Source organism: Bactrocera latifrons, unplaced genomic scaffold (assembly GCF_001853355.1).
Source record: "Bactrocera latifrons isolate USDA-ARS-PBARC rearing strain unplaced genomic scaffold, ASM185335v1 scaffold_91, whole genome shotgun sequence".
NCBI lineage: Eukaryota > Metazoa > Arthropoda > Insecta > Diptera > Tephritidae > Bactrocera > Bactrocera latifrons.
The window spans coordinates 539513-565479 of NW_017537612.1; the positions used below are offsets into that span (position 1 = coordinate 539513).

General features: G+C 36.6%; 2 protein-coding genes across 3 annotated transcripts; one reads left to right on the forward strand and one right to left on the reverse strand.

Annotated features, from left to right (window-relative positions):
* Positions 1 to 2137: 2137 nt before the first annotated feature.
* LOC108977529 lies at positions 2138 to 4419 on the reverse strand. The gene is made up of 2 exons (XM_018947244.1): positions 4194 to 4419; positions 2138 to 2520 (listed from the first exon to the last, which is right to left on the reverse strand). Exons 1-2 carry the CDS (start codon positions 4417 to 4419, stop codon positions 2138 to 2140), a joined length of 609 nt encoding a protein of 202 aa, XP_018802789.1.
* A 17251-nt stretch (positions 4420 to 21670) lies between these two features.
* Positions 21671 to 25711, forward strand: LOC108977550 (uncharacterized transmembrane protein DDB_G0289901). 2 transcript variants are annotated; one of them, XM_018947268.1, is made up of 2 exons: positions 21671 to 21783; positions 23926 to 25711. In XM_018947268.1, the coding sequence occupies exons 1-2, from the start codon at positions 21760 to 21762 to the stop codon at positions 25483 to 25485; spliced, it is 1584 nt and encodes a 527-aa protein (XP_018802813.1). In that variant the 5' UTR covers positions 21671 to 21759; the 3' UTR covers positions 25486 to 25711. The 2 variants fall into 2 exon arrangements, with proteins under 2 accessions (XP_018802813.1, XP_018802814.1); XM_018947269.1 differs by having other exon boundaries at positions 23929 to 25711.
* The last annotated feature ends 256 nt before the right edge of the window (positions 25712 to 25967 follow it).

The following is a 25967-nucleotide window of genomic DNA, read 5'->3' on the forward strand; positions in this document are numbered from 1 at the left end:
CTCCGGGTAAAACTGAGTGCATTTTTTACAAAATTTAATTTGCTACAAATCCCAAAGACGCACTTTCTTTTGAATAATCCCGGATTTGCATGTTCTCCATAACTTATATATATTACTCTTTGTTGCCACAATTGCATTGCGCACATTTTTGTATGAAATCCATTTTTTCATTGCTCTTGCTTGCCTTTTCTTCGCTGCTCTTAGAGGATGGTAATGTGATGAAGCTAAATGTGGATTTGTGTGTGTCTGTGCCAGCTGACAGCTGTAGTTTTCAGCATTCAAAGGCAATCCGTACATTTCTTCTCAACTCTCTACGCATCTCCATAATCATGGCAGCTATCTCGAAGAGCAGCACTAATTAATTAAATTAAATGTGCATGAACCGTTTACAGCGAACATAGTCAGGTGAATGCCGGCAATTTGCCGAACAAAAATATACCAGACAATGATTACACAAATGTTAAATTGTAGAATAGTAGAATACTTACTGAAATTAAGTAGAGTAAGTAGTTCGTCTTCCGCCGAGCGTGAACGCTGTGCTTAATGCTATTGTACTCGTATATGACAAGCCCGCCAGCATGCAATAAAACTCTTGCATGCAGAATATGATTGGTACAGGTAAAAGTGAAATATCAAACTAAGTGATAGCAATGGAAAGCCGTAAGCCAAGAATAATAGTTATTAAAATGATTTTTTCTCTCACATTTAATATAATCAAGAAAGTATATATGTACTGTTACGTTTGGCAATGCGTTTCTGGAACAAGCATAGATTCTGAAATACGAACAGAACGCTTTTCAGCAGACTTATACTTTATTGTGTGACAGTTTGAAAGTCAAATTCATATTAAAAGTTGTCTACTAAAATTGTATAAACATTAACATAACGTTCAGAAAAGTGAATAACCGGAAATATTCAATATTACAACATTTTATCGATCATATTAATGCGGCTCCACTTGAAGATAACTAGTGTTCTATGACTTAATTTGGATATATTATCACTATATCTTCATTTGCCTAATTCTTTCAAGAAACTCGCAATATAAGTGAACAATTTTAAGACTAAAAGCATAGTTCGTGTGTATGTTATGTAATAATTTCCAAATTTGAATGTATGAAGTCTGTATTGTTTCATTCTATTGAACTAAGTTTAGGTAGGTCGATATATTTTAATTCATTTAACTCCTTTTACTATTAGTTACTATGAAAAAAATTTTAAGATACTGCCATGGCGAGTTCCAAGACTATTTGCCATAAAAATTATTCCCATTAAATATAAAAAYAATAAATTCATATTTTTGTAAAAGAACCCCTCATATGTTTCRAGCCACATACTTTTTAGTTCCGATATATCACCTCCCAGATATAATACAGAGATATAACACCAGTTTCGATTACAGTTCGAAGAGATTCTGTGTTCCTCTACCTACTCCTTTTTAGAACCTAAAAGTAGTCCAGCTAAAGCAGTTATTTGTTTTCGAACTGTGAAAAGTTGACTTTTCCAAAGTTGGTTTGGTATCAAWCTACTTGCAGAGTTMMTTYCCGATCCTGACGGARCTTCTGSTGTTACTGAACGTCAGTTTACACAGCTATAACAGCAGCTCCTTTTCGTACAGAMAAAATCGACAAAGAAGTGTTGTGTGACGATCATTTTGTTGATGAGTATTTTGCAAAATTTGGCCTAAAGCCGCACTGATAAATTCTATAAAGACGCTKATGCATCCTCCTTATCAGTTCGTCTCCTCCGTAYTTGAATAGCTCGGGCGGCAATTCATYGGTCCCCGCCGCTTTGTTGTTCTTCAGACGGGGACGCATAATTTCAGYRTACTCTGGGCATCAGTCCATAGAACACCTCTGGGGGTTCTACAAAAGTTATTCTATCCCTCATATAGAAAAATTAATGCTATGAAATGAGTTATTTCAAGGGTTTGTCTAGAAAGAAAATTCTGCTTGAGTTTATTGACATAACAACGAAACCATTCAAACTCTCGTTTGAAAAAAACGAACTACTTCTCTGCAATACTTAGAACTAATTAAAACATAATATTTGAAACTATTTAATATATCTATATTTCTAAAGCGCCGAAAATATTATTTTCCCCCCAAATACTTTTCAAATACGTGCTGAAAATCTTTCAAGTTAGTACATCGTATCTTATACCGTTAGCAGCCGTTTCAACTTCTGAAAGCCCCTTGCCATTACCTCCAGGCGAAAACGCTATAAACCGATTGAAAAAGAAACCATCTTGACCGAAGCGCACGCACCCGAACAAGAACTGCATGAGATCGTTTTGCATAAGGCGAAATAAGAGTGTCGTACACAGCGTCGCATTGCCATTTACGGAGCGTACACTGTCCACACGAAGGCAAATATAAATTGGCAATGGCATTATTAACGGTATGCACGAAGTGGGCGGCGCATTAATCGGTATGCTGCTGCTAAGGTTGTAGCGCTCATTGAAGCTGATGCCGAGATTAATTGYCATTGCTGCGGGGTTGTAATTTGTGTCGAAGCAAACTGCGAAAGAGAGCAAGGTAAAATATGCTGTGTTATGTTATGTAATATAAGTATGGTAGATAAATAAGCGGCAGATAATTAATGAATTGAATAAAAGAGTTTTCTCAACACTAAAAATACATTGAGTAAAATTAATTAAAAGTAAATTTTGTAAATTGGGTGTGTTTTCAAATGATTGCTGTTGTTGTAGATGAGTAAAGAGTGATTGAACATGATTAATGTTATTTSTGTTGTTTTTTCGCTTAAAGCTACATTTCGATCTCGAAGAASTTTCTTTAGCATAATTATTTGATGTTTTTGTAGGAGAAGTAAAGGAAAGTACGCGACTATTTTCATTTTCTATTAACTCTGATAGCCTAGTGACTATACGGACTTTGAGCTCGCTGACTGTACACCCAAAACTAGAAAAGGAATGCATGAACTCATTAGTAACAGCTACAAGTTGTTTCCCATATTAGACTTGTGTGGGTGTCGATCGCAGCAAAGTTTCCCGAAACTGTAAGACAGATGAGCTCGCCAAGAAAGGTAAGGGTCCCTTTACGCAAACTTCATACGATTAGAAACCATATATCTTAGCAGAGCTTAGCAAACGCCGGTCAACATGCAAAACTTATGCGACTGCTATGATCCTACTGACTCAAGGTGAACCGTAGGAGATCCTTCGAACTATTTGCACTTAGCAAAGTCAATATCGCAGTATTTGTAAAAGTTCTGACTAGACACTGCCCAATAGGTAAACATACGGTTAGATTAAATATTTTATCAAAGGCTCTTTGCCAGAGCTCTAAGGAGGAGGAAGAGGAGCTGGAATCATCCGGTCTCTTTCTCCCAATCCGATACTTTTACGTTATTAGATCGAAAGCGAATGGTAGAATCAAAGATTTTATATCCTTCTCAATTATTTCTTTAATAATTTTGCAGGTCATCCATAAATATTACGGTATTGATATACCCTCGAAACTTATCAAAATAATGTCACTTTCCATCGGTAAATTTGAATAAATATATTCAATGATTTTTGTTTCAAGTTTAGTTGTCTATGCTGTGTCTCCACAGCTTAACATATAAAATAAGAAAAGATAAATAGGTGATGATTTTCCCGCGACCTTAGGCCTCTTGTGTTCTTTCCTAAGTCACAATGACCCACTTAGCCCCAGTTATTGATATAATATACTGTCAGTTGCTAATGAAATGATGTGATGCCTATTTGTTTCCGATACCTCTGCCTGTCAACTGTTTCTTCCTTGCGGAGCAACTCATTTATGGTATTAGGGTTCAGGTTCTTCTATGTAAAAGGATCTTGCGGGGTGGGCTCATCATCCAGTTCACTCCCGCATATTCTTTTGTGACTGGGCACCCAGATACAGATACACTTGGTTACGATCCGAGAGACTGTTCAGCCGTTCTCTACACTCAAGCACCACTAACGATATGATCTCGTAGGCAGGGATTGCTTTAAGTGCCGCTTGACTGTCGCTAAGTATGGTTATAGTTGCGTTGGAGGTTTATCTTTACGCGCCAGCTTAGGCAAAGACATCTCCTTGAAATATGCTCTTTCCATAGGTATAGAGATATTACACTCCACTGATCAATTTTATACTCACAGTTATTATTAAGCCACTCGCCCATTTTGAGTCCCAAACAGCATTGGCATCTTAAAAATGTGCACCAACAGGGTTGCCACAGGCGTGTCAAGTCCACCGTGTTACCAAAAGTGGGACGCATATATTCGAAGGCCGTGGCTTCTTGACCCGTGCGGGGGTCATAGATGATTAAGCGAAACGGTCGTCTACCGTTATTATTTACTAACGCAGCCGCAGTAGCGTTAATATCATCATTTGTTATTGGCGGCACCGTTAAATCAATCAAGCCGGATACCTCCAAAGCGTGGACAAACATTTCTCGGCACAAGAAAAGTTGCAAAAAAGACAATACCAAGCAAATTTCTAATTTACTTGCCGCTTTCAGTGCTGAGCAAGCGTACATTTTATTATTTTTAATTACGGGTTTTTTGTTCACATAAAGCTCTAATTAAATCTTCAATAATACGACCTGGGCGCCTCTAGTAAATCGTGTAAACAGTCGGAAGTTTTTACGCCAAATGTTGAAAATGAAAAATTCATTTGCCGCAGACTTCACGCTCCAACTTGACGCTTTGTATCACGTGGTAAATAAATCGTGTGGAAAATTCGTCATTAAGTTTTTGTGGTGTCAACAACGCGTATTGGTGTCAGCGCGCCAGTTTTGACGCTACATTAAGCTTATTGGTGACGTGAAGGTCATAGAGAAAAATTCATATGAATGTGAAAGTAGTTTTATGGTTTAAATGTGGGCTATTGTTATGTTTCATGACTTAGAAGAAAAAATTCTACAAAATGGGCGAGTATTTCAATCCGATATAAATTTGAATAGTTTTCCACAAAAATATTTCATAACATAACATAACATAGCATATCATAACACAACATAACATAACGTAACATAACATAGCATTACATAAATAACATAATATAACATAACATCAAATAACATAACATAACATAACATAGCATAACAAAATAGCATAATCTAGTACAACAACATAACGTAACTTAACAAAACGTAACCAAAGACTACTTAGAATTGCAAAACACATGGAATTAATTACGTTTTCTAATTTCCTGTCCGAAACAAGTCGCTAAAACTTAAGGCAAAAATGTTGTCAATAGAATTTTCCCTTGAATACAATCGATTCCTATAATAACTGATCCAAAAATTTAATAATTTTTAGCAATCTTCAATAGCTATTTCAAAATAATGAGCTATTAGATAATTCCCATTCTGGCCCTTCTTCCTGATTTCGTCTTCTGATTTCCGAGATAAAGTCAAAATTTCACCTATGTATGTAAATGTATGAATTTCTAGGCTCATCTGTATAAGAATTTCTACCACTAAACAGTATATTCTTTCCCTACATAAACAAGAACTAACCGAAACCACAGGAAGGTTTTGGTCTTATTAAAATGGAGCTTATTTGCTTACTTTCAAAAATTTATCTCTGTAAATTTCTTTGAACTAGATTAAGAACTATGCTATCAGATCGCATGTTAGCAATCTTCAAATCATATATCCGCCCTTTGGGACCAAATATTGGTAACGAAATGATACAGGCTTAAAAGCGATTTTTCTCCTAAATTTTTAACTCAACTTAAGCAGATTTTGTGGTAAATTCTCTACTAAATTTGTACTTTAAACAATGCTCTCAGAGTGGATAAAATCTTGAAGAGTTGGGATATATTGAGATCTTTGTTCAGGTAGATGTTGTTATGATCAAAAGAATAACTCAAAAATTCTACACTGGATCGAATTGTTACACTCTTCACTCCTTGTTCTTGAACTATTTTCTCTAAAAACATCGTATACAAGTAAGGAAGAGCTAAGTTCAGATATAACTAACTATATAACTGTACTCTTGCAAGATTTTACCCGATTTTATTCGTTTTAAGCGCAAAGAAGCATCGTTATTAAAAAAAAAAACGCTTTCTCAATATTATTAAGTTAACTCACATATTGGCCGATATTTGCGGTATAAATCCACCCGGAAATTTGTAGAAACTATGTATTAGGTAAGTGGCGGCTAAGGGAAGTATTAACTCGATTCAACCCACTTTTAACAAACAGGCATACTGAAAAGAATTTCCCCTAAATTATATTACACATCTACCGATATTTTCAATGGAAAGTTAACTATAATCGCATATTCAGTACCTAGCGGCTTGAGCGGGTTTAGTTAGATTTGGACCATTTCTAGTAATAAGGCACTATCATGCAAAGTTTTATCTTGATATATTAATTTACATATGCTTAAATTGTATAGTGAAAAGTGGAAAAATAAAATCGAATCTAAAATGGTGTTATGTGGGAAGTAGAGGTGGTAATAGTACGATTCCGCTCAATTTCACATTGTTAGATAAAAATGTCAAAGGAAAATTATTATTAATACTCGTTTTATCAGCTTATTTTGATTTAAAACGCTCGAGCGGATACCGAGGTATGTTATTTCATATAAAGAAGGCTGGTCTTATGCCTATTTTTCAATTTTGAACCCGATTACTTTAAAACTCTCATATCATCTCTGTCGTAAAATTTAATGTTTCTGGCGTATTTAGTTATTGTTTTATTGCGCTTTTAATAGTTTTAACTGTACCATTATATGGGGAGTAGGAAGAGTTATCATCCGAAGTCATCCAATTTATCGATAGAAGTTTTTATAATATTTGGTTTAGGCAAATGTGGTTGTTGTAGCTTTAGTGGTTTCGGAATTGTGGTCATTAGACTTATTGGAGGGGATCGCCACGTTCACAATTCCACATTATCTTGCCCATAGATGTCCCTTGCTACTATGACTCCATGTGCCAAATTACAGTTCTACTGTATCTTATTTTACGGAAGTTTATAAGTTTTCGGTTACTTGTGATTTGTGGGCGTGGCAGTGCTCAGATTACGTTCATCTACGATTTGTTTCCTATTTATATGTACATAACCCTATATCTATCTCGACTATTTTGATTATTTTAACTAAAAGTTAGGTTATGCATATCGGTATACATTTTCTCCATACAAGTAAATATCACTCACAATAACCAACTATATATAATTTCGCACAGAAATCACACAACGACATATTTATAAAACCTTATAAACTATCGTTTAATTGACAAATAAATTCTCGCAAATGAAATCATCTACCTTTGGCTACTCTCCATTAAAGCTCATCTGTCTGCACAGTTGAATGTTGGTCGGTCTCATTGAAATTAATCTGCTCGGACATCTTTTCTGAGATGATATTCAAAAATACACAATGTGATTTGGCGATTGTGTGGCAACTATTTATTTCACATCGTTTACATATGAATTTGCATATTTATTTTCTACTATTTACTAGTTTCTGTATATGAATTTGATAGACTCTTCTCTGCTCTGCAATTGCACAATTATTTTAGTGAAAATATTAGATATTCCACATTTAATATACTGTTTATCTTTCGGCAAAGTAAATATTTATGCAAATTCTCTCAGATTTTTCGGCCGGATTTGCAAGTGAGAGAATATGACAAAGCAGACAATTGTAGTTCATTTGCATAGTAATCGTTTGTTTAGATAGCCTTGACAAATTTAAGGATATCGATGGCGAAAGGTAGAAGAATATAAAAGGAAAAATATGTTTTAATAATATGTTTACATAAAAGTTGAAATATTTGGTTTTTCGGCTAGCAACTAATATGCCACGAGTTAACAAACAAGCGTAATTATTAGATGGACTCATAAGCAAAGATAAATTTTGATTTTCGTATGCCGTCGAAATCAAATCAAAATAATTGCCCTTTCTTAAAGAGTTACGGAAATGATAACATCATCACTCATCACTTAAAAGATTAAAATTTATCAAAGTAAAATATTTTCTTTAACGATATACAAATTTTCCAGTAACCTTCATACCGAAAACCATAAAAATTGTCCGATTGGTGGCGTTCATTACCCCGAAACCCCAAATCATATGTAAGAGCAGATTGTGCCTTTTTTTTTTTTTTTTTAATTAAGATACAAGCATAGATCAATATTATGGTCAAACCCGAAAGCTATTTCAAAAGTACTGAAAATATTGCACAATGTATTTTTCAACAAATTTCACCTAAAACAATGGTGGTTGAGTGTTCTACAGCTTTATTAACATAAATGTTGTTGTCTAAAGAGACTTCATTAGAGAGAAAGAAGCATTAAAAAAATTTCCTCTCTTTCTTTCTCTTTCAACTCCCTTAATCGTGGTCAATATTTTTCAAAGTACATTTCTTTTTAAACACATATTTATGACATAAATACTACAAAGCTGTCAGTAAAATTCATAATCTCAGTGAATAACGTTAACACGACTAACCGGGGTCTATCCTACCAATTAGTATGTTCTTGTTATTGAAGAGATATACATATGTATAAATATAATCTCATAGTATAAGCGCGGTTTGTTTGAAAGTGAAAGGTAGACACACCTCTTCCAATTATGTAATTAGCTACGAAAAAGTAACACCGGTTAATAGCGTTTTTCCCACAGGTATATATGTATACCTTTTTTTGTTGCTTTCTCAAAATACGAATAATAATAAAAAAAAAGTTTTTTATTTGTGTTTATGTATTAAAATGTAAAAATTTTGCTTATTTTATTAAAAGATACCGTTCATCAATTTAGAATTTATTATTGCAATAGAATTTTTCATTAATTTTTTCAAATCCATCATAACTAGATGGAATTGTTCTCCTTATTCTCCCGAGTAAGCTCCCACATTATTTTCAAATCAATCTGAATGAGAATATAATATTTGTTTCTCTAGGGACATTTTACAGTCGATGTTAGAGAAAGTCGTGATCAGTTCGTCTTAATTGTCAGACCTATACTGCCTCAGAACTGTTCCAGGCGTTTTTTTCCTCATTGCCAAAAGCTTCGGGAAAATATCAGAATTCATGTGTGCTTTTGTTTTATTTGAGGCCCTAGGAAGTTCCACCTTTCATTTTCTACTGAAAGCCTTGTGCATTATTCTATAAATATTTAAAAGATGATCAATTGTTTGCCTCCAACTTCTCGGTACAGCAAACTTCACTGCTCTGTTTTCACCTCGTTACCAATCTACAATGAAACGTAACATGTTATAGTCTAAGCAGCGTTATCTGATTGATTTGTCAAATATAGGAAAAATACCATCCAGGTAATATCTCAGTGAATGGAGATATCTTCATAATTGATTACAAGTGAAAACTTTAAAGACTTAACGTATATATTGTGCTATGAGGGTTTAATCGATGCTAGTCTTATGATGCTACAAGGCTTTCAAAAGTACGAAACTCTTATTTACTGATTGCTTAAACAAGAAACGAGCATCTTGGAGCACTAGCCGGCAATAGAATATTGTCCAAGTTCTATTTCTCTAAAAAAAATAATAGTTTTTTATTTCAAAAAGCATATGCGGGAAATGTGTTACATATCATTCTGAACAACTTTGCCTTAGCGACTATAGGTCTAAAACCGGTTTCGAGTTTTAAGGGTTTAAAATGGCTGAAAAATCGGTTGTATAGGAGATATATAGTATGTATCTTATAACGATCTAACGAAAAGATTAATAGAATGCAAAAATGACTCTACGTTCAAATTTCATTCGAATATCGAAAAAGCTGACGAACATATTCTTATGATCCCTAAAAAAGTTCGCCTTAAAAACGCTCGCTCGGAACCAAGCGCAATTTTTCCGATTTTTACCTCCCTGCAAATCAACCCACTCTACAGTGTTTTATATGTCGATTTGAAAATTTTCATACTACATTTTTGGACGATCGCGCGTCCTTATCAAATATGGGTGACATTTTTAGCCATTTATATTGAAGTATTTTTGTTTGTCTTTCTGAATTACATAAAATACAATGTGCTCAAAAAAAATAAGGTGACATTTAAATTTATACTGCGCGCGTCGAAGGATTTGGAGATATATTTTTTATTAGGTTGGTAGTACTGTCAGTCACAATTATGTCATATTTCATGTCAAAATATTCATTAGTGTTTGAGATACGTGTCGTTTTGTGAGGTGCTAAAAGTCAGTTTTTCGTTTTTGCGATGTCGAAATTTGTTGAGCAAAGAGTTTGCATTAAATTTTGTTTACGGAATCAATTTTCTGCTGCGGATACATTGAGGATGGTGTAGAAAAAGTTTAGTGATGAGGCTATGTCTAAAAAAAATGTTTACAAGTGGTATAGTGAGTTCCAAGCCGGCAGTGAACGTGTCGAAGACGAAGAGCGTCCAGGGCGACCATCAACCTCAACCGACGAAGCTCACGTTCAACAAATCAAAGATTTGGTGTTGAAAAACCGTCGTTTAACATTTACAGACGGGGATGAAATTGATTTGGAAAAATAAATAAAAAATTTTCAAAATAAATACAATGTCACCTTTTTTTGGGGCACAGACTTTTACGATGAGTGAAATTATTCGAGTCGACGACGAACCACATCCAGGGCCGGGATCAACATCAACTGATGATCAACACATCAACAACTAAAGGAAGTGGTGCTTTAGTATAGACGACTAACAGTTAGAGGACTTACTGGCATCGTTAGAATATCAGATCAGTGAAAACCAATTTGAAAGATCATTTGGGCCTAAGGAAAATTAAAGCTAGATTGGTTCAAAAATCAGTAATTTTCTTCGAAAAACAGGGTCAATTTAACGTCTGTGGAACAATGCTTTCAGATTAGCAAGATGTCATGAAACTTATTATTACTGGCGATGTGTGTTGGATCTATGTTACAACCCAGAAACAGTCGAGCAATCGGCAAAAGAGAGCCGAAACCGAAAACACCATGGTTATGTTGACAGTTTGCTTCGATTAGAGAGGTATGTTGCATTCCAAATTCGATCCGAACTGTCAACAAGGAATACTCGTACTATTCTAATTAAGTATTAAGTACGCGATGATATTTGTAAAAAGAGACCGGAGCCATCGACCGGCAATTCGCCAAATTTTCAACCAACATCTTGCCGCAACCTCCAAATGACTGCTACGAAACTAGACACTCCACTTTTGAAGTTCACAACGGTATTGTGAATGAACTCTGAGAAACTAAACAACCTTCTTCCTTCTTTTATTACTAAATTTTGGTTTAGATAAATGCATATGTCAGTAGCCCACATAAATTAAGCAGTTAAGAAATTAAAGACATTTGGCGCGTCCACCGCTGATGCTGTTGACAGCCAGAGTGTGAACAGCTAACGGAATTCAAATAGTTTACAAGAGCACAACAACATTTACAGCAACAAAACAGCAAGTGTGACAGCTAGTAGAATAATAATCTCTCTGTTTGGTGCTAAATTGACGAAAGAAAACAACTGGCAACAAGCACAACTCACAGCGACACACTGTGCAAAGTTCAACTACAATTAAGCAAATCAAAGAGCGAAGGCAAAAGTAAATGGACGCCATCAAAAAGTTTGACCAAAAACTGAACTCGAAATTACTTCCTACTTCAATTAAAAGTAACCACGCAGAGTACGACAACAATAACAACAACATCAACAACACTAAAAACAACAACAACAGTAAAATCACACGACGACAACAACAGCATGAGCACTATGGCGGCAAGTCAACAACAAATCAAATAAAGTAACACAACAGAAATGGTAACAACAACAGCAACAACAACAACTTGAAGTTCATCAATTTTGAGTGCACTTCGCCGATACTCAGCGATAGCGCGCACAGTCGGCGCAACTTAAACGGCAAAAGCCGAAAACTAAACACTGCTGAATGGGCGTCAGGTGAAATGAATGACCGGACGGACGGCCGCACAGACACCGTTGCGACATTGAATTGAAAGGCAGCTGGGCACTGAGCTTGTTCAGCGGCCGCCGCGGCATTAGTGGACGCAACATGCAGAATGTGAACCAAAAGAGAGCGCAAAGGAAAAAGTAATAGGCAGCGTGCCACAACAATAACAACAACAATAGCTGGCAGTGCGGCCGCAGCACTGTCGCCGAATGGGCTGGTAATGGCATTGGTAATGGTAATGGTAATGGCAGGTGTGCGCCGCAAGCTGCTGAAGGCGTTCACTTTTACACTCCTCATTGGAGCAACAACAACACGAGCGCGTAACTGGCATCTGCTCGCGGCGAAAGGCTTGAGGCGCGCGCTTTTTGGCCAAAACAAACGCGAAGCCAACTGCAAATGCGCTCGAAATGTCAAATGCCCGAAACGATTTCGCTGGGTTACGACTAATATGGCACGGCTATTGTGTAACAGTGGCTTAGGTCCAAATATATGTACATATGTATGTATGTATATGTCTTCATAAAATTATAAAACAATACGAGCAGCATTTGACCTGCTGAGCTAGGCTTTGTGATTTATGTACGGTACATGATATATTTGTGATCTGCTGATAGAGTTGCCAATTAGTTGGAAAATAAAAAATTAAAAAAATCATTTTTCTATTTTAGATAAAGTATGGTGTATAAGAGCTAAGAGAATTATTGACTCGATTGGACGCGTAATCGGTTAACAACCACGCCTACTTACTTTTTGGCGTACAGGCGCACTATTATCTCAAATCCATTATCTGTGAATTTCAATAACAGTTCTTGCTGACCAATATTTTCGGTAAAAAATTAACAATAGGCACTTGTATCCCCATATACGATATCTGAGGCGTTGAACAGTTTCGGTTTGATAACTTTTAGCCATGAGAATGCAAACCATAAATGTGCAAAGTTTTATCCCTATATACAGGGCTAGTGCGGAAAGTAATTGAACTGAGTCGATTTAAAAAAATTTATTACACCAACCGTTTCAATTCTTTAAAAAAAAAAAAAAAAGAATCCTTCTGCGTCGTTGTAGCGCTGCCAGTGCGTTTTCCAAGCATTGAAAGCGTCACGGAAAGCATTCTGCATGCATGCTGCTTGGATCCCTGCCCCGTTTTCTAAAAATTGTCTCTTTTGTCAGAAGATTGCCTCTTTGTCTCGGGATTATAATCAAATAGTCACGACTTACATATCTGTGATTACGTTAATCAAAAATTGGGGATCACTTTCACAAATGTTCAAATTTTCTTTTCACACCTCCACCCGCCGCAATTTCTCGTTGTCAGTGAGCACTTTTGGGACCTTCGCGCACACCTTGCGCATGCTCAAGTGCTCCCTCACAATGTAATGAACCACAAATTTTGATAAATTTAGCAGATGGGCAATTAAATGACTGCTTAATCCATGGTCTGAGTTCAAAGCTTCGTGCGCACGAGCCACGAGTTGTCGGTGTTTGTCGAAGTCAACAGCACGGTCTCCATCAGCAACCTCTTCCCGACCATTCAAAAAGGCCTTGTGCCACCGAAACACGCCACTCTTGCTAAAGCAACTTCTGTGTATAACTGCTTGATCATATCAAACGTCTATTTCGCATATTTACCGAGTTTCCGACAGAATTTATTCGCGTACCTCTGCTCTAACGAACGCTGCATTTTCGGCTGGCATCACTCATAGAAACACGTCGCGCTAAAATGTTTGTCCTGATTCTCCAGGTGCTCAGAGACAACTGACTAGGCGCTCGTTCGATAACTGGAGAGCGAATTCACTTCGACTGGGTGTCAGGTTACAAACAGATAATGAACGCGATTACCAGGTGTGGTGTACGGCTGTCATCCGAAAATCAATGTAATATCAACTGATCACAATCTTGAGGCTGTTACCTCTACAGAATGCACTGGCAGATCAATATGACTACGGATATTGTAATTCGCGTTAAGCACTGGCCTTCTGAAGAATGATTACTTCGCATGGAATTCGAAACGGCACTCGAAGGGACCGAAGTTATGCTGAACCTACCAGACTAGTCTAATCTAACCTTCAAAGCAGAAGTGATGTCATTACCGCGGAAGACACGTCTTAACCTACTTGGTCACGCGATTCTCATTTAGAATTTGTTGATTTCATTGCAGATCTATCATAACCTTTGTTTCCAAAATTTTCATATAACTTATATTTTAAATACTTCAAGTTCCGCTTTATTTTTTCCTGCCGTTCTTCACCTTGCTATAGGAAAAAATATGACTAAGTATGGCTTGTTAATACTCATATTTTTTAGTACTTCCTCAGATTTGATTTAATAACTTAACTTAAGAAGAGATTGCTCTTAAGAGTCTTTTACGAACTCTATCGAATGTGAATTTCATGGCATAAAAGTTTTATTGCAGTGGCAACCCTATGAAAGGCGTTGAATTGTTGCACGCTCACGGCGAAATACGCCCAGTTGCTGAGGAAGTTAATATTACCGCTACAAAATAATGACGAATTAGGAAGATAATTGTATTGTGCTCCTGCTCATTTTATATGTATATGTATAAAAGTTAACTGTAAAATAAAAGTTTGCAAGTAAACTGGGGGCACATTAAATATATTCCTGAAGCTATAAAAAATATTATGTAAGAAATCAAAAATACTTCAGTATTATTTTAAGAGTTCGTCTGAACTATTATGACAGCAATATGGCAGCAAAATATAATGAAGAGTTTCAACAAAAGTTCGCAAATTTATAAATTTATAAATTTTTACGACGGTTGCGGTATATTGATATTATCAGAATCCTAAAAGTCGCCTTTGAACAACTAATACCGTTTTTATGTCTGTTGAAAGACAATACCTATCTCAAATACTTTATACGAAAGTGGGTTTCCGAACATATTTTTCAGCACGACAGTTAATCAATATTTGTTATGCTGGAACATTGAGAGCCGTGGAAAATATTCCGTCTCAACCGGCTTTTATCAATTTTCTCAAGGTGGGATCTTAGAGATCGATGCTCTGTGATGACTCCTACAATCTTTTTGTCTGTCCACAATCAACGATTTCGACTACAAAACTGAATTGTAGCCATTTAGTTGTAAGACATTCCCCTAAAAATCTTATGTAACACTGTGCAAATGACCGAAATCGGTTTACAACCATGCGTACTGACCATATAACACAATTTTAAACTCCATTGGCTTCTTCCACTTTCCAGTATACAATTCAAGAGGCAATTAATATAACGGGAAAAAACTTTGCACGAATAATATCTTTACAATATATTTATTATATTAATAATAATATTAATAATATATCTTATGACAGAAAATATCGGCCAATTTGTGAGATACATAATTGAATTGCGAAATCTTTTCCCGAAATTTCCGAAAAATGGTTGAAAAATAGGGCGTTCACAAAAAAAGAACAGTAAAAAGACAACTTTCGGAGAAAATTTGCTTTGGCACATGGTTCCGAAAGGTGCCATTACTGAGAAAATAGCATAGATGCAATCATATTCTGTTGACAAAACTATACATTAATTAGTGCGGGGCTAAAATAAAAAAAAAAAATGGTTCGACATTTTATGGTCTGAATGCAAAATTAATATGTTAAGATATGATAGTATGGTGTTAGTCCGCAACCAAAAAAACAAAGAAATATGCGTCCGCTACACGACCAGCTCCTCCAAACCCGGTGGCGACAATATAGTTGTTTAGCATTGTTTATACGTTAATGTTTTACATAAGGTCATACTCAGAAAAGCTGAATGGAATTCGCCTTGCATTTTGGCAATTCCAACAAGAGAGCGATCCGAAACATCTGAATCCAATCAAAAACTTACGGAAAACTGTTATATAAAAATATTGCAGCCGTTAAACCGAAAAATAAGACAGAATTCTGAGAGAAGGTACAAAGGTCTGCTATTCTTTTCCACAGAAAACTTTCGATAGCCTAATTAGGTCTATGCCTAGAAGATGTGCATATGTATTGAACAATAAAGAATACACTACAATGTGCTTACAATTTTTTCTATCAGTTCCCTTAAAAAAAAATTTTATTAATATAAAAAATTGTGATTCTATTTTTGTGTCCTTCGAATTTTTTAAATAAATTTTTCATCTTTGTTTTTGTAATATATATGAATTGTTTTTTTTTTTTCAATATTTTTACTGGATGATTCTATTTTATTGTACGTCACTGTATGACATATATTAGTGAAAACTATAACTTTTCCTAGACCCAAATGGTCCTTCAAAATGGTTTGCACCTCTAACGACTGTTTATCGCTGATTCTCAAAGACTAATTCCTTTATTATATTGATGTGTTAGTTAATATTAATGGCCTTCCTGCTTTTCAGCCGGTCTTTAGCTGTGTCTCGTACTAACCCTTAGGATTCAAAGTCCGATCCGAATTTTAACTCAGAAGTTTTTCACCAATCAACCAGAAGACATCAAATATTCATTGGAACCATCCCATGGTAGTGGCTAATTATTTCTACACCCCCTTTCCTACGAAGTTTTATCTACCGCTTGTTTTCGATTTCCACGGCTCTACTTCTTTTACTCCGTTTATAATTACGCTAAATTTTAAAATTCACACGGCAAAATAACAGGTTGAAAAAAACAAGAAAAAACGGTAACTTCGGCGGCACCGAAACTAATATAACCTTCACAGGTGCATTTCTTTTACTATGTGTTCAGTTGGTATGGCAGCTATATGCTATAGTAATCCGATCTAAACAATTTTTTTGGAGATTATATAATGAAGATACCACGTCAAATGCGAAAGTTTTCCATACAAGCTTTTGATTCCGATCGTTCAGTTTGTATGGCAGCTATATACTATAGTAATCCGATCTGAACAATTTCTTCGCATATAATAGTATTATCTTAGAACATAATCTATACCAAATTTTGTGAATATATCTTGTCAAATGCGAAAGTTTTCCATAAAAGCCCTTGATTCCGATAGTTCAGTTTGTATGGCAGCTATATGTTATAATGGTCCGATATCGGCAGTTCCAACAAATGAGCAGCTCCTTGAAGAGGAAATCACGCTTGCAAAATTTCAAAACGATATCTTCGAAACTGAGGACTAGACAGACAGACAGACGGATAGACAGACGGATATGGCTAAATTGACTCAGCTCAACATATTGATCATTTGTAGATATACTTTATAGGATCTCTGACGCTTCCTTCGAGGTATTACAAACTTCGTGGCAAACTTAATATACCCTGTTCAGGGTATAAAAATTATCCAAATAATGGTAAAGGGATAAACGCCAAAAACGCACATTATTACCTTAAATTAAAAATATAATAAATATTTTTAATTTTTTTTTAAATCATGATTAGAAATTATACACATTAGGAAAATAATGATAAGTAAAAAATGTGCAGCAACAATTTAATTACAGAGAAAAAAGAAGTGGTAGAAAAAACGGATTAGAAAAGTTGGTGTACAATCTTTCCACATTTCAAATCACCGACTATAAATCTCAATTACCGCATCGAAATTTATTACATTTTGCTCCTCGTAAAATTTTATTAAACGCTAAAAATGAAAACACACTCATAACACACACCTAAAGCGACTAAAACAATCAAACTTTGAGAGATTAGCGCACAAATTGGGGCAATAAAATTCGAAACGCAATGCAAATTACATCATTCGAAGGCCGCACTTATTCGTACCACTTTCAATCAATTTCGCATCAACTTTCATAATCACAAATATTTTACGATTAGCGGAAAAGGAAAAGTTGACGAAAATTTTGTAGTTTGCGCACTCACTCATTCAGAAGTAAGTGGAGAGTAGAAATTTCCGCTTACTAAGCACACAACATAACATATAGTATTTAACGCTGCACAATGTAATTAAGGCAACAAAGCAGCTAACTGCAGGCGAATAAGCGCTAAACGCTTGCACATGCGCATAAACGATCGCTCAGTGGGACGGCGCACTAAATTAGTTTCTGCATTTCTTCTAAATACAGATTTCGTGATATCCTACTAGTGCTGATAGAATGGATGGGGTGCTGCTAAATCGCCCAACTGTGCCGCTATAAAATAATAACGGCAGTTATTTCAGCTGCCAATATGAATACCTCACTGGTGCATGCACTTTGTTGCCGCTGCGTTTGTAATTTGCGTTGTATGTTGTTGTTGTTTTTGATTTTCGTTTGCCACAGCATTTATTGCCTGCCGTGGCATGTTGCAGTAACTGTTTTATTACTCACTCCACGGCGACCACTGCCGAACATGCCGAAATGCTGACTTTGAACTTCGCTGTGCGCTACGGCCGCCAAGCTGGTGAAATGCTGGCGGCCAATGCTGCTTTTCATAAAAGTTAAGTTGGCGCTGCAACAGCTGTTTGGCTTGCAAATAAACGTCTAGCTGCATTTAGATCATAATGATTGTAAGGCATTTCGACTGGTTTACAATTTAAAGTGATCGCGTAACACTTTTAATTTGGGTGAAAGAAGGAAGCACCATTGGCGGTGCATGCGAATTTTCATCAAGAGGGGTGCTATTGTTATTTTTGTTATATTTCTGCGTACCATAGAGAACTATTTGGATCTTATAGCATTTTGTCAACTCTTCATATAGGTTATACTATACATTGGGACAAACAAGTATCCGAAAATTCTAAATAAAAAACCAAAATATTTCATTATTCGTTAATATTATTTTTATTAACTTCGAAGTAATCCCCACCAAATGAAATACACTTATGCCCACGATTTAGCGAATTTCGTTTTATCTCGTCAATCGACTGAAAACGGGTCTCACGGAGCGGCAGTTTCAGGTTGAGGAACTAGAAAAAGTCACACGGAGCCAAATCTGATGAATACGGTGATTGATGGATGGTATGCATTCCGTTTTGGGCTGCAAATTCGGTAGCAATCGTGGCACGATGCCATGGAGCACTATCCTTGTGTATAATCCAAGACTTGTTCTTTCACAGTTATAGCCGTTTTTGACGGATGCTCTTATTGCTTATTGACCGTCTGTCTCCCTTGATTCACCAAACCACGAATATTGGAAAAAATTATGAGCATCACCTTGATTTTTGAGCGGCACCGGCGTGATTTTTGATTTCGCCTCATTTTTTCCCCTCCATTCTGATGACTTTTAATTTGTTTCCATGTCAAAGTCGTAAAGCAAGGTCTCATCGGTAGTTTTTATGCTTTCCTTAAGTATGGGATCGGAATTAACATGATCAAGCATGTTCAAAGAGATCTGTTTATGGTACTCTGTCTGAAAAAAAAATGCAGCTAGCAAAAACGAGTTTCATTCCCAAAATATCCAACAAATACCTGCGAACGTCCTTGTGAGTGATGTCTAGCTCACTTACTATCTCTCTAATACTTAGTTGAAGATTTTCAAGCACCATATCTTTCACTTCTGTAATATTTTCATCAGTTGAATAGCTCGAAGGTTACTCAAAGCGAGATATGTTTCTAACGATTTAGCGATCATCTTGAAACCTTTTTACCACTCGTAGGCTTGGGTGTTTAATAAAACTGAATCACCGTAGCGGCAGGAAACTTTCCTGAACTAATTTGGAGGAATGGTGCCGAGTTAACTGTCCTCGGCCGAAAAACTCCGAGTGCACTCCGGTTATTTAGACCCAACTGTGGTCAGAATGTTCGGCAACGTATGGGAATACTTTGTAACACCCTTGAACTCAGTCTTCATATAGGGACGCTAATACTGATATCCTTAAAATATGTTTGTACTAAAAAATAGTCGGTGCTGATTCCTTTATATGTTTCCATATATAATATATTTAATGATGCTTCACCAAGATCTGCTTAGGAAAAAATAAAATATACAACTTCTGAATGGTTCCAAAACACTTGTTTTGGGTACCCTATCTATTTCGCGTCTTAAAAAATAGAAGACACAAAAATTTAAATAGGTCATAAACCCACTAACTCAAAGATCAGTTCTTGGTTTTGTCTCCACTAATATTGGTTTACAGTATACTCGATAAAAAACTGTTAAAAATTATTAGAGATACCTTTGATATTACTGATTCCTTCCATCATTTTATTCTTTGGAATTGCTGATAAACGTAAATGAAGTTTGCCAGGAAATTTGAAACACCCAAAGAGAAATGTCGGAAGCCCTATGACTAGTACTAATACACACCCGAACTAGTTCATATGTTTGTCGACCTCAAATTACCCACCCCTCCTTTTCTCCAAAAAAGTTGCTTATCTGACGGAACCACCAATGTCTTCTATAAGATATAGCTGTCATACAATCGAACCGATCTAGCTCAAGTCTTAGTATGGAAAACTTTTTTATTTAACAAAACAGATCCACAAACTCGGAAGAAATTGCTGAAATCGGCTTACTAATGCATATAGCTGTCATACAAACTCACCGAGCAGAATAAGTTTATGTATGAAAAAAGTTGTTTATTTAGCAATGAACTTTTACGAAATTTGGCACAGATTATTTTCCAAAGAAGCGCTGCAATTACGAACAAATTTTTGAGATCGGACTACTAAGGCAGCTATATGCCTTAAAGACAAAGATATTCATATTCATAATAAATCTTTTTAATGATGTTCAAATCGAACGTCGTGGCTAGAAAAACTAGTATACATTTAGCCAATTATACATAGTATATCTTTAACAAGTATGCCATACATAGTTTCTATAAGAAAGGTACATACTCCATTTGCCCTCTCAATGTACCGTTACATATATGTAATTTTGATATAAATCTTGTCATCACTTCGTTAATGAAGAGCAACCTCGACTAAGTCCCATAATGTTATTCCCATGAAAAAATTATGAATGAAGATAAATGGTTTGAAACCCAGCTAGAACAGTTGCAAATTGGTGTGCAAACAAACTACAAATTAAGCAAGCATTAAAATAAATCGGTAAACCGCAGCAAATGAACTCGTTGCTTAATTGGAATTAAATAATATTTTGACAGAAAAATGTGTACTAACAATATTGCATAATTTCTAGTCATTTGGCTCTTCTATGGCGCTCAAGTTCTTAATTATATTATTATTATTACAACACTGAATAAATAAACGCAACATTTCAAAGCACACTTAAATATTTCATAAACTTCACAAATTACGCAAATGCCCCTACTCTCCGCTACCACTGTGCCCCATAGCGACTACCTTTCGCTTTTAATTTTCCTTTCGAAGTGTGTATGTAAATACTCGCAGTAAGTAAGTTGACTTAAGCGCACAACAAAGGCAACAACTGCAAATACTTTCGCATTTTCAAGTACAACTGCTTATTCTCTCTGTGTTATCTTAAGACCATTTCCTGTACTCACCACCAGTACAAACACAAACACCATCATCATAATCACCACAGCCACCACTACCACCACCACCATCACCACCAGTACACCTTTCCTTTCGGCACGAAATTTGGCCTCATTTTCGTAATACCGTTAGCGCATTGGTGGCTGGTTCACCTGATTGCCTTTCTATGCCAGCCAGTTTGCTTGCAGTATTTTCTTTATTATTGATGAAAATTTGATGAAAATAAAAAAATTGGAGAAATAAACGAAATTGTGTAATAATCGAATTGTACATCCGTCGGTGGACTGCCAGCAGATAACGCAAGTGCACATTAGCTGCAGCGCTGGTCCGTCGTCTATGCACTCGTTTCATTTACGGCCTCTCGGCGTTGGCACAGGTGGAAATCATATAAAATCAAATGCAGTTTCGGGTTTAAGCACATTCGCTTTGTTACACAATCGGCGTCAAGGTCGCTTTGGCAGCAAGAGGAAACATATAGTGATATCAAGGAACAGCAATTCCTTTAGGCGTTCACCAAACATAAGAATTTGTATAAAGGATACTAAGGTTACCAGCATACAAAAGAAATTGAATATGACAACCATCATTGGAAGCTTGGTGAGTTTAACGATACTGTGGTGCATTTGCATACAGACTGCAAAGTGTTGGTGTAATTAAGCGACACGCAAGTGAGAATTATATGAGGTTTGCGAAAGGCTCACGGAAAACTCATGTGTGAGATATCTACGAAATATAAGAGGAAATAGTTTTTGAGTAGTAAAAAATTATATGAAGGTGCAAAAAAGTGAGTTAGCAAGGAATTTTCAAACAGATTGGAAACTTCGCCAAAGTAATGTTACCTATCATCTCATATTAAAGTGTGAATCGAAGTTGAAACATGGCTGGTGTATCCAAAATCAAAAAAAAATTGTGTTTTGAAGCTAAAAAGGTAAACTATCTGACAACAAGAACATAGTTAGTTACTTCATTTCTGATATTTCGAAAATCAGTGATGTAGTTCGAAAACAATTTTAATTTTTTTAGTTAGAAAAACTTTTCTGCTCTCTCAACCATTAACAAATAATTTCTTAAATTTCAAAATTTACATTGAATCATCAACCGGAGAATTATTTAATCCCCATTAGTTTGGAAACAATTGGCTCTGAGGACCCAACTCAAGTAAAATCTGGTCTAAAGGCATTATTTTTTTAAATCTACGCGTTCTATAAATCAACTTTCATCATTGCTCGCTTCCTAGAAAATATCAGCTGTTGTCGTAACGATATATAATTCAACGTTAGATACGTTAAGTGATGGTATTGCTATCTGTCTTAGGAAAATCTCTCTCGCTCTTTGTATGGTAGGACTCTATTTTTCCAAAATAGTTAAAGTTCTTAGAAGTTCGAAATCATTAACAAATGGCTCGCGGATATTAACTGAAAGCTTTTTCGCATTACAATATGAAGGTTTCCTATTCATCAATACAAGTGAGCCTTCTTATCCTTTAAAGTTTGTCTGGGCTGTGGAAGTTTAATTGAAAACTTTGCCTGTCTTTTCTTGGCTTTCGATTCGCACGAAAGGCTTCATACAGTTCACTTAATTGTATGAAGTGAGATAAGGTGAAGTCTGTGTCTATGAGGTCTAAAACGATACCAAGAAAAAGCAAAAGACTTCTCTGCTGCTCCAATCATTTGGCATCCTATGAAGGATATGAGGTTAACCATAACCAATTCAGACAACAGAACTATTAATAGGGCAGTTAATTTAGTAAAACAAAAAGATGCATTATTGGGATATGTTCTTCGAAACTAGCATAGACTATTGGATTGTATGAGCACTATTTCGGGAACTTTTTCAGAAGAAGAATATTTTCGAAAAAAAATGTCGATTTATTTAACAACCAGTCCGGAATATTACGGTACAATAAACCCAGCAGAAAACATAACGTTCCCGGTTTTTAATACCAAGAGAGAGAGAGAGAGGAAAGAAAAGCAAATCACAACCAAATTATACGCATCCACTGTATCAGTTATAAAGAATTATATCTATTGCTAATATCAGTTCAAAATTCGAAAAAAGTCAAGTTCTTCAAGATTTCTGGAACCACATACATACATATATAGTCCGGTATAGCTAAGACTTAATATGAATAGAAGCTTTATCTTACGATTTATTGCATACTAGATAAGATAAGTTTAATCCGATCCATAGTATATTACATTCCCATCGAATAGAATCTTATAGCAAAAACTGTATTGAAATAAAATCTTGATTTTGATAGGCCAGTTTCTATGGCTCCAATCCGGACATTATAGTAGGAGATTTTACCGTTGCTTTGGGCAAAAGTTAAAAGAAAGTTTTCCATGCAAGAACTGGATTAGAATCGGTCAGTTCGCTTCGCAGTTGCATCCGAAAGTGGTGCGAAATGGGTAGATCCGACAAATGAGCAGCTTCCTCGCTAGAAAAGACTGCAAAATTTCAGATCGATATCACAACAACTGTGACATTAGTTCGGATATATATATATATATAAATTATCGCAGTCAAACTGATCATTTAAATATATACTAATAGGATCACCAACGTTTACTTCCAAAAGAGAAAAGTCAAAAATTGGTATTCCAAAAATCATAAACTTTTTCATTCATTTAGTCATCACCGAGGGTACTTTACATCTAGAGCGTCGTAATCCCATTTTATTCACACACTAACTTAAATTCACTTATATTTTTCTTTCATATCGCACTTGCGGCCCCACAGCAGTCACGACAACTGCTACTTGCTGTGGCAACAGCAACATTGCTGTCAATTCTCTGCAACGCTACAGCCACACCGATGGCGTCGAAGGCCGCAGGGCACGGGCGTACACCGGAAATGCACACTGGCCATGCCCACAAAAACATGGCCCCGGTCTATGCAAATCATGTGGGACATCAGCAGCAGCAACAACAACAACAGAAAGTCACACAGCAACAATATTACGACGTTCATTACGAACGAAATAGCAGCAGCGACAGCAATCATAACGGCATTGCTGCGCACACAGGCGCCGAGACGGCAGCGCTAAATGGAGATAGAAAAACACAGCGACGCAGTTACAATGGATTTAGCGTCAGCGGCGGTGGCAGCGGCAGCGGTGCGGGCGGTGCTGGTGCTGGTGCACATAATGACGGTGGCAGCAGTAGTTACAACTTTGGGGCAGCAAAGCTTAATGGTCTCACAAATCTCTCGGGTTTGCGGCACATTAGTAGCGGTTTTGGCGGGGCTGGCGCGACTGGTAGTGCAACTACAATCACCATTCCGGCAAAACAACACATACCAATTTATGAAGAACAGCAAGAAAATGATTATGGCACCGCCACATTGGGTGCATCCGGCGCAGCAGGACATGGTGCTGAGGGAAGGAATCAACACGGCGGCAGCAGCAGCCACGGCTGGAGCAGTAGCGGAAACAGTTATAATTCGGGCCGTTCTAGTGGCAAAGATGCGCTTAGCACCGCGCTATACAATTTACACTCAGCTGGTACGCACAATATCTTCCTGCCTTCGACCTTCGCTGGCAAATACTCATCATCGGCAGCAGGCACCACAGCATACGCGGGCACATCTACCTACCAACAAAGTCAACAGTTGCAACAGCCAAACGATAAAATCTCCGATGGCAATTTTCTACAACGTTACGGGCATAATTCCGGCGGTTACGACGAACTTACAACCTCGGCCACATACGCACATGAGCAGCAGCAACAAGCACCCATGCCAACAGCAATGCAGTACTTCATGCCACATGACAATTACGCCTCCATGCATACGGGCGGCGGGGACTCGGATATCTCATTTGGACACCATCATAGCGGCGGCAGTGGTAGCGGCGGTGACGCGGAGATAGAGGATGATGAGTCAGACGGAAAGGGTCCCTCTATCGATGACTCCCCTAATTATCTATCCGAACAACATGATGATGCTGGATCGCATGTCATCAACTACATTCCGTATAAGGTGGTGAAAAAAGTGCACGTCCCCGTGCGTGAGCCCGTACAAATACCAATCTCGCATGCAATTGTCGTACCCGTCAACAAGCCAGTACCCATTCATATACCCGTCACTAAGCATGTACCAGTGCCCGTAGAGAAAGAGTTGAGAGTCCCTGTGGAGCGCGTGGTTCCATATCCGGTCGAAAAGCCTGTGCCAGTACCCGTGGAGAAGCGTGTACCATTTAAGGTAGTTAAATATGTACCGGTGCATGTACCGCATCCATTCCCTGTCAAGGTGCCCGTTTTCAAAACCATCCTGCACAAGGTAAAGGGTGGCATGTGGTGAGCACACCGTAGTTCGGTTGCACAATTACCGTCATACATACATACTTAAATATGTATAGAATTAAATATTATGCATCAATCGACAAGACTGTTATTCCACATGTTTAAGCATACATACATACATACATACATACATGGCTATTTGTTATAAGTAATTAGCAATTTTCGAACGAAAAGAACTATATTTATTAAACGAACATTAATCCTGATAATTATTTACATATTTATATTTCACATTCCAATAAATAATTTTAAACGTGTTTGATTTAAAAATTGTATATTTTTATAATTTTGTTATTCATATTTAATGTGCTAATCGAATAAAAGTGTTGACTGCAAACATTTAAGACTGCATTTGGAATTACTTATACTTTTCACAGATCAATTTCTTTAATATTAGCTTTGAAAATTTCCGCCTTCCGCCTTTTTGTCTTTTGAATTTCGCGGCTATACATAAGGCGCTACAGAGTTCGTATCTGGCAA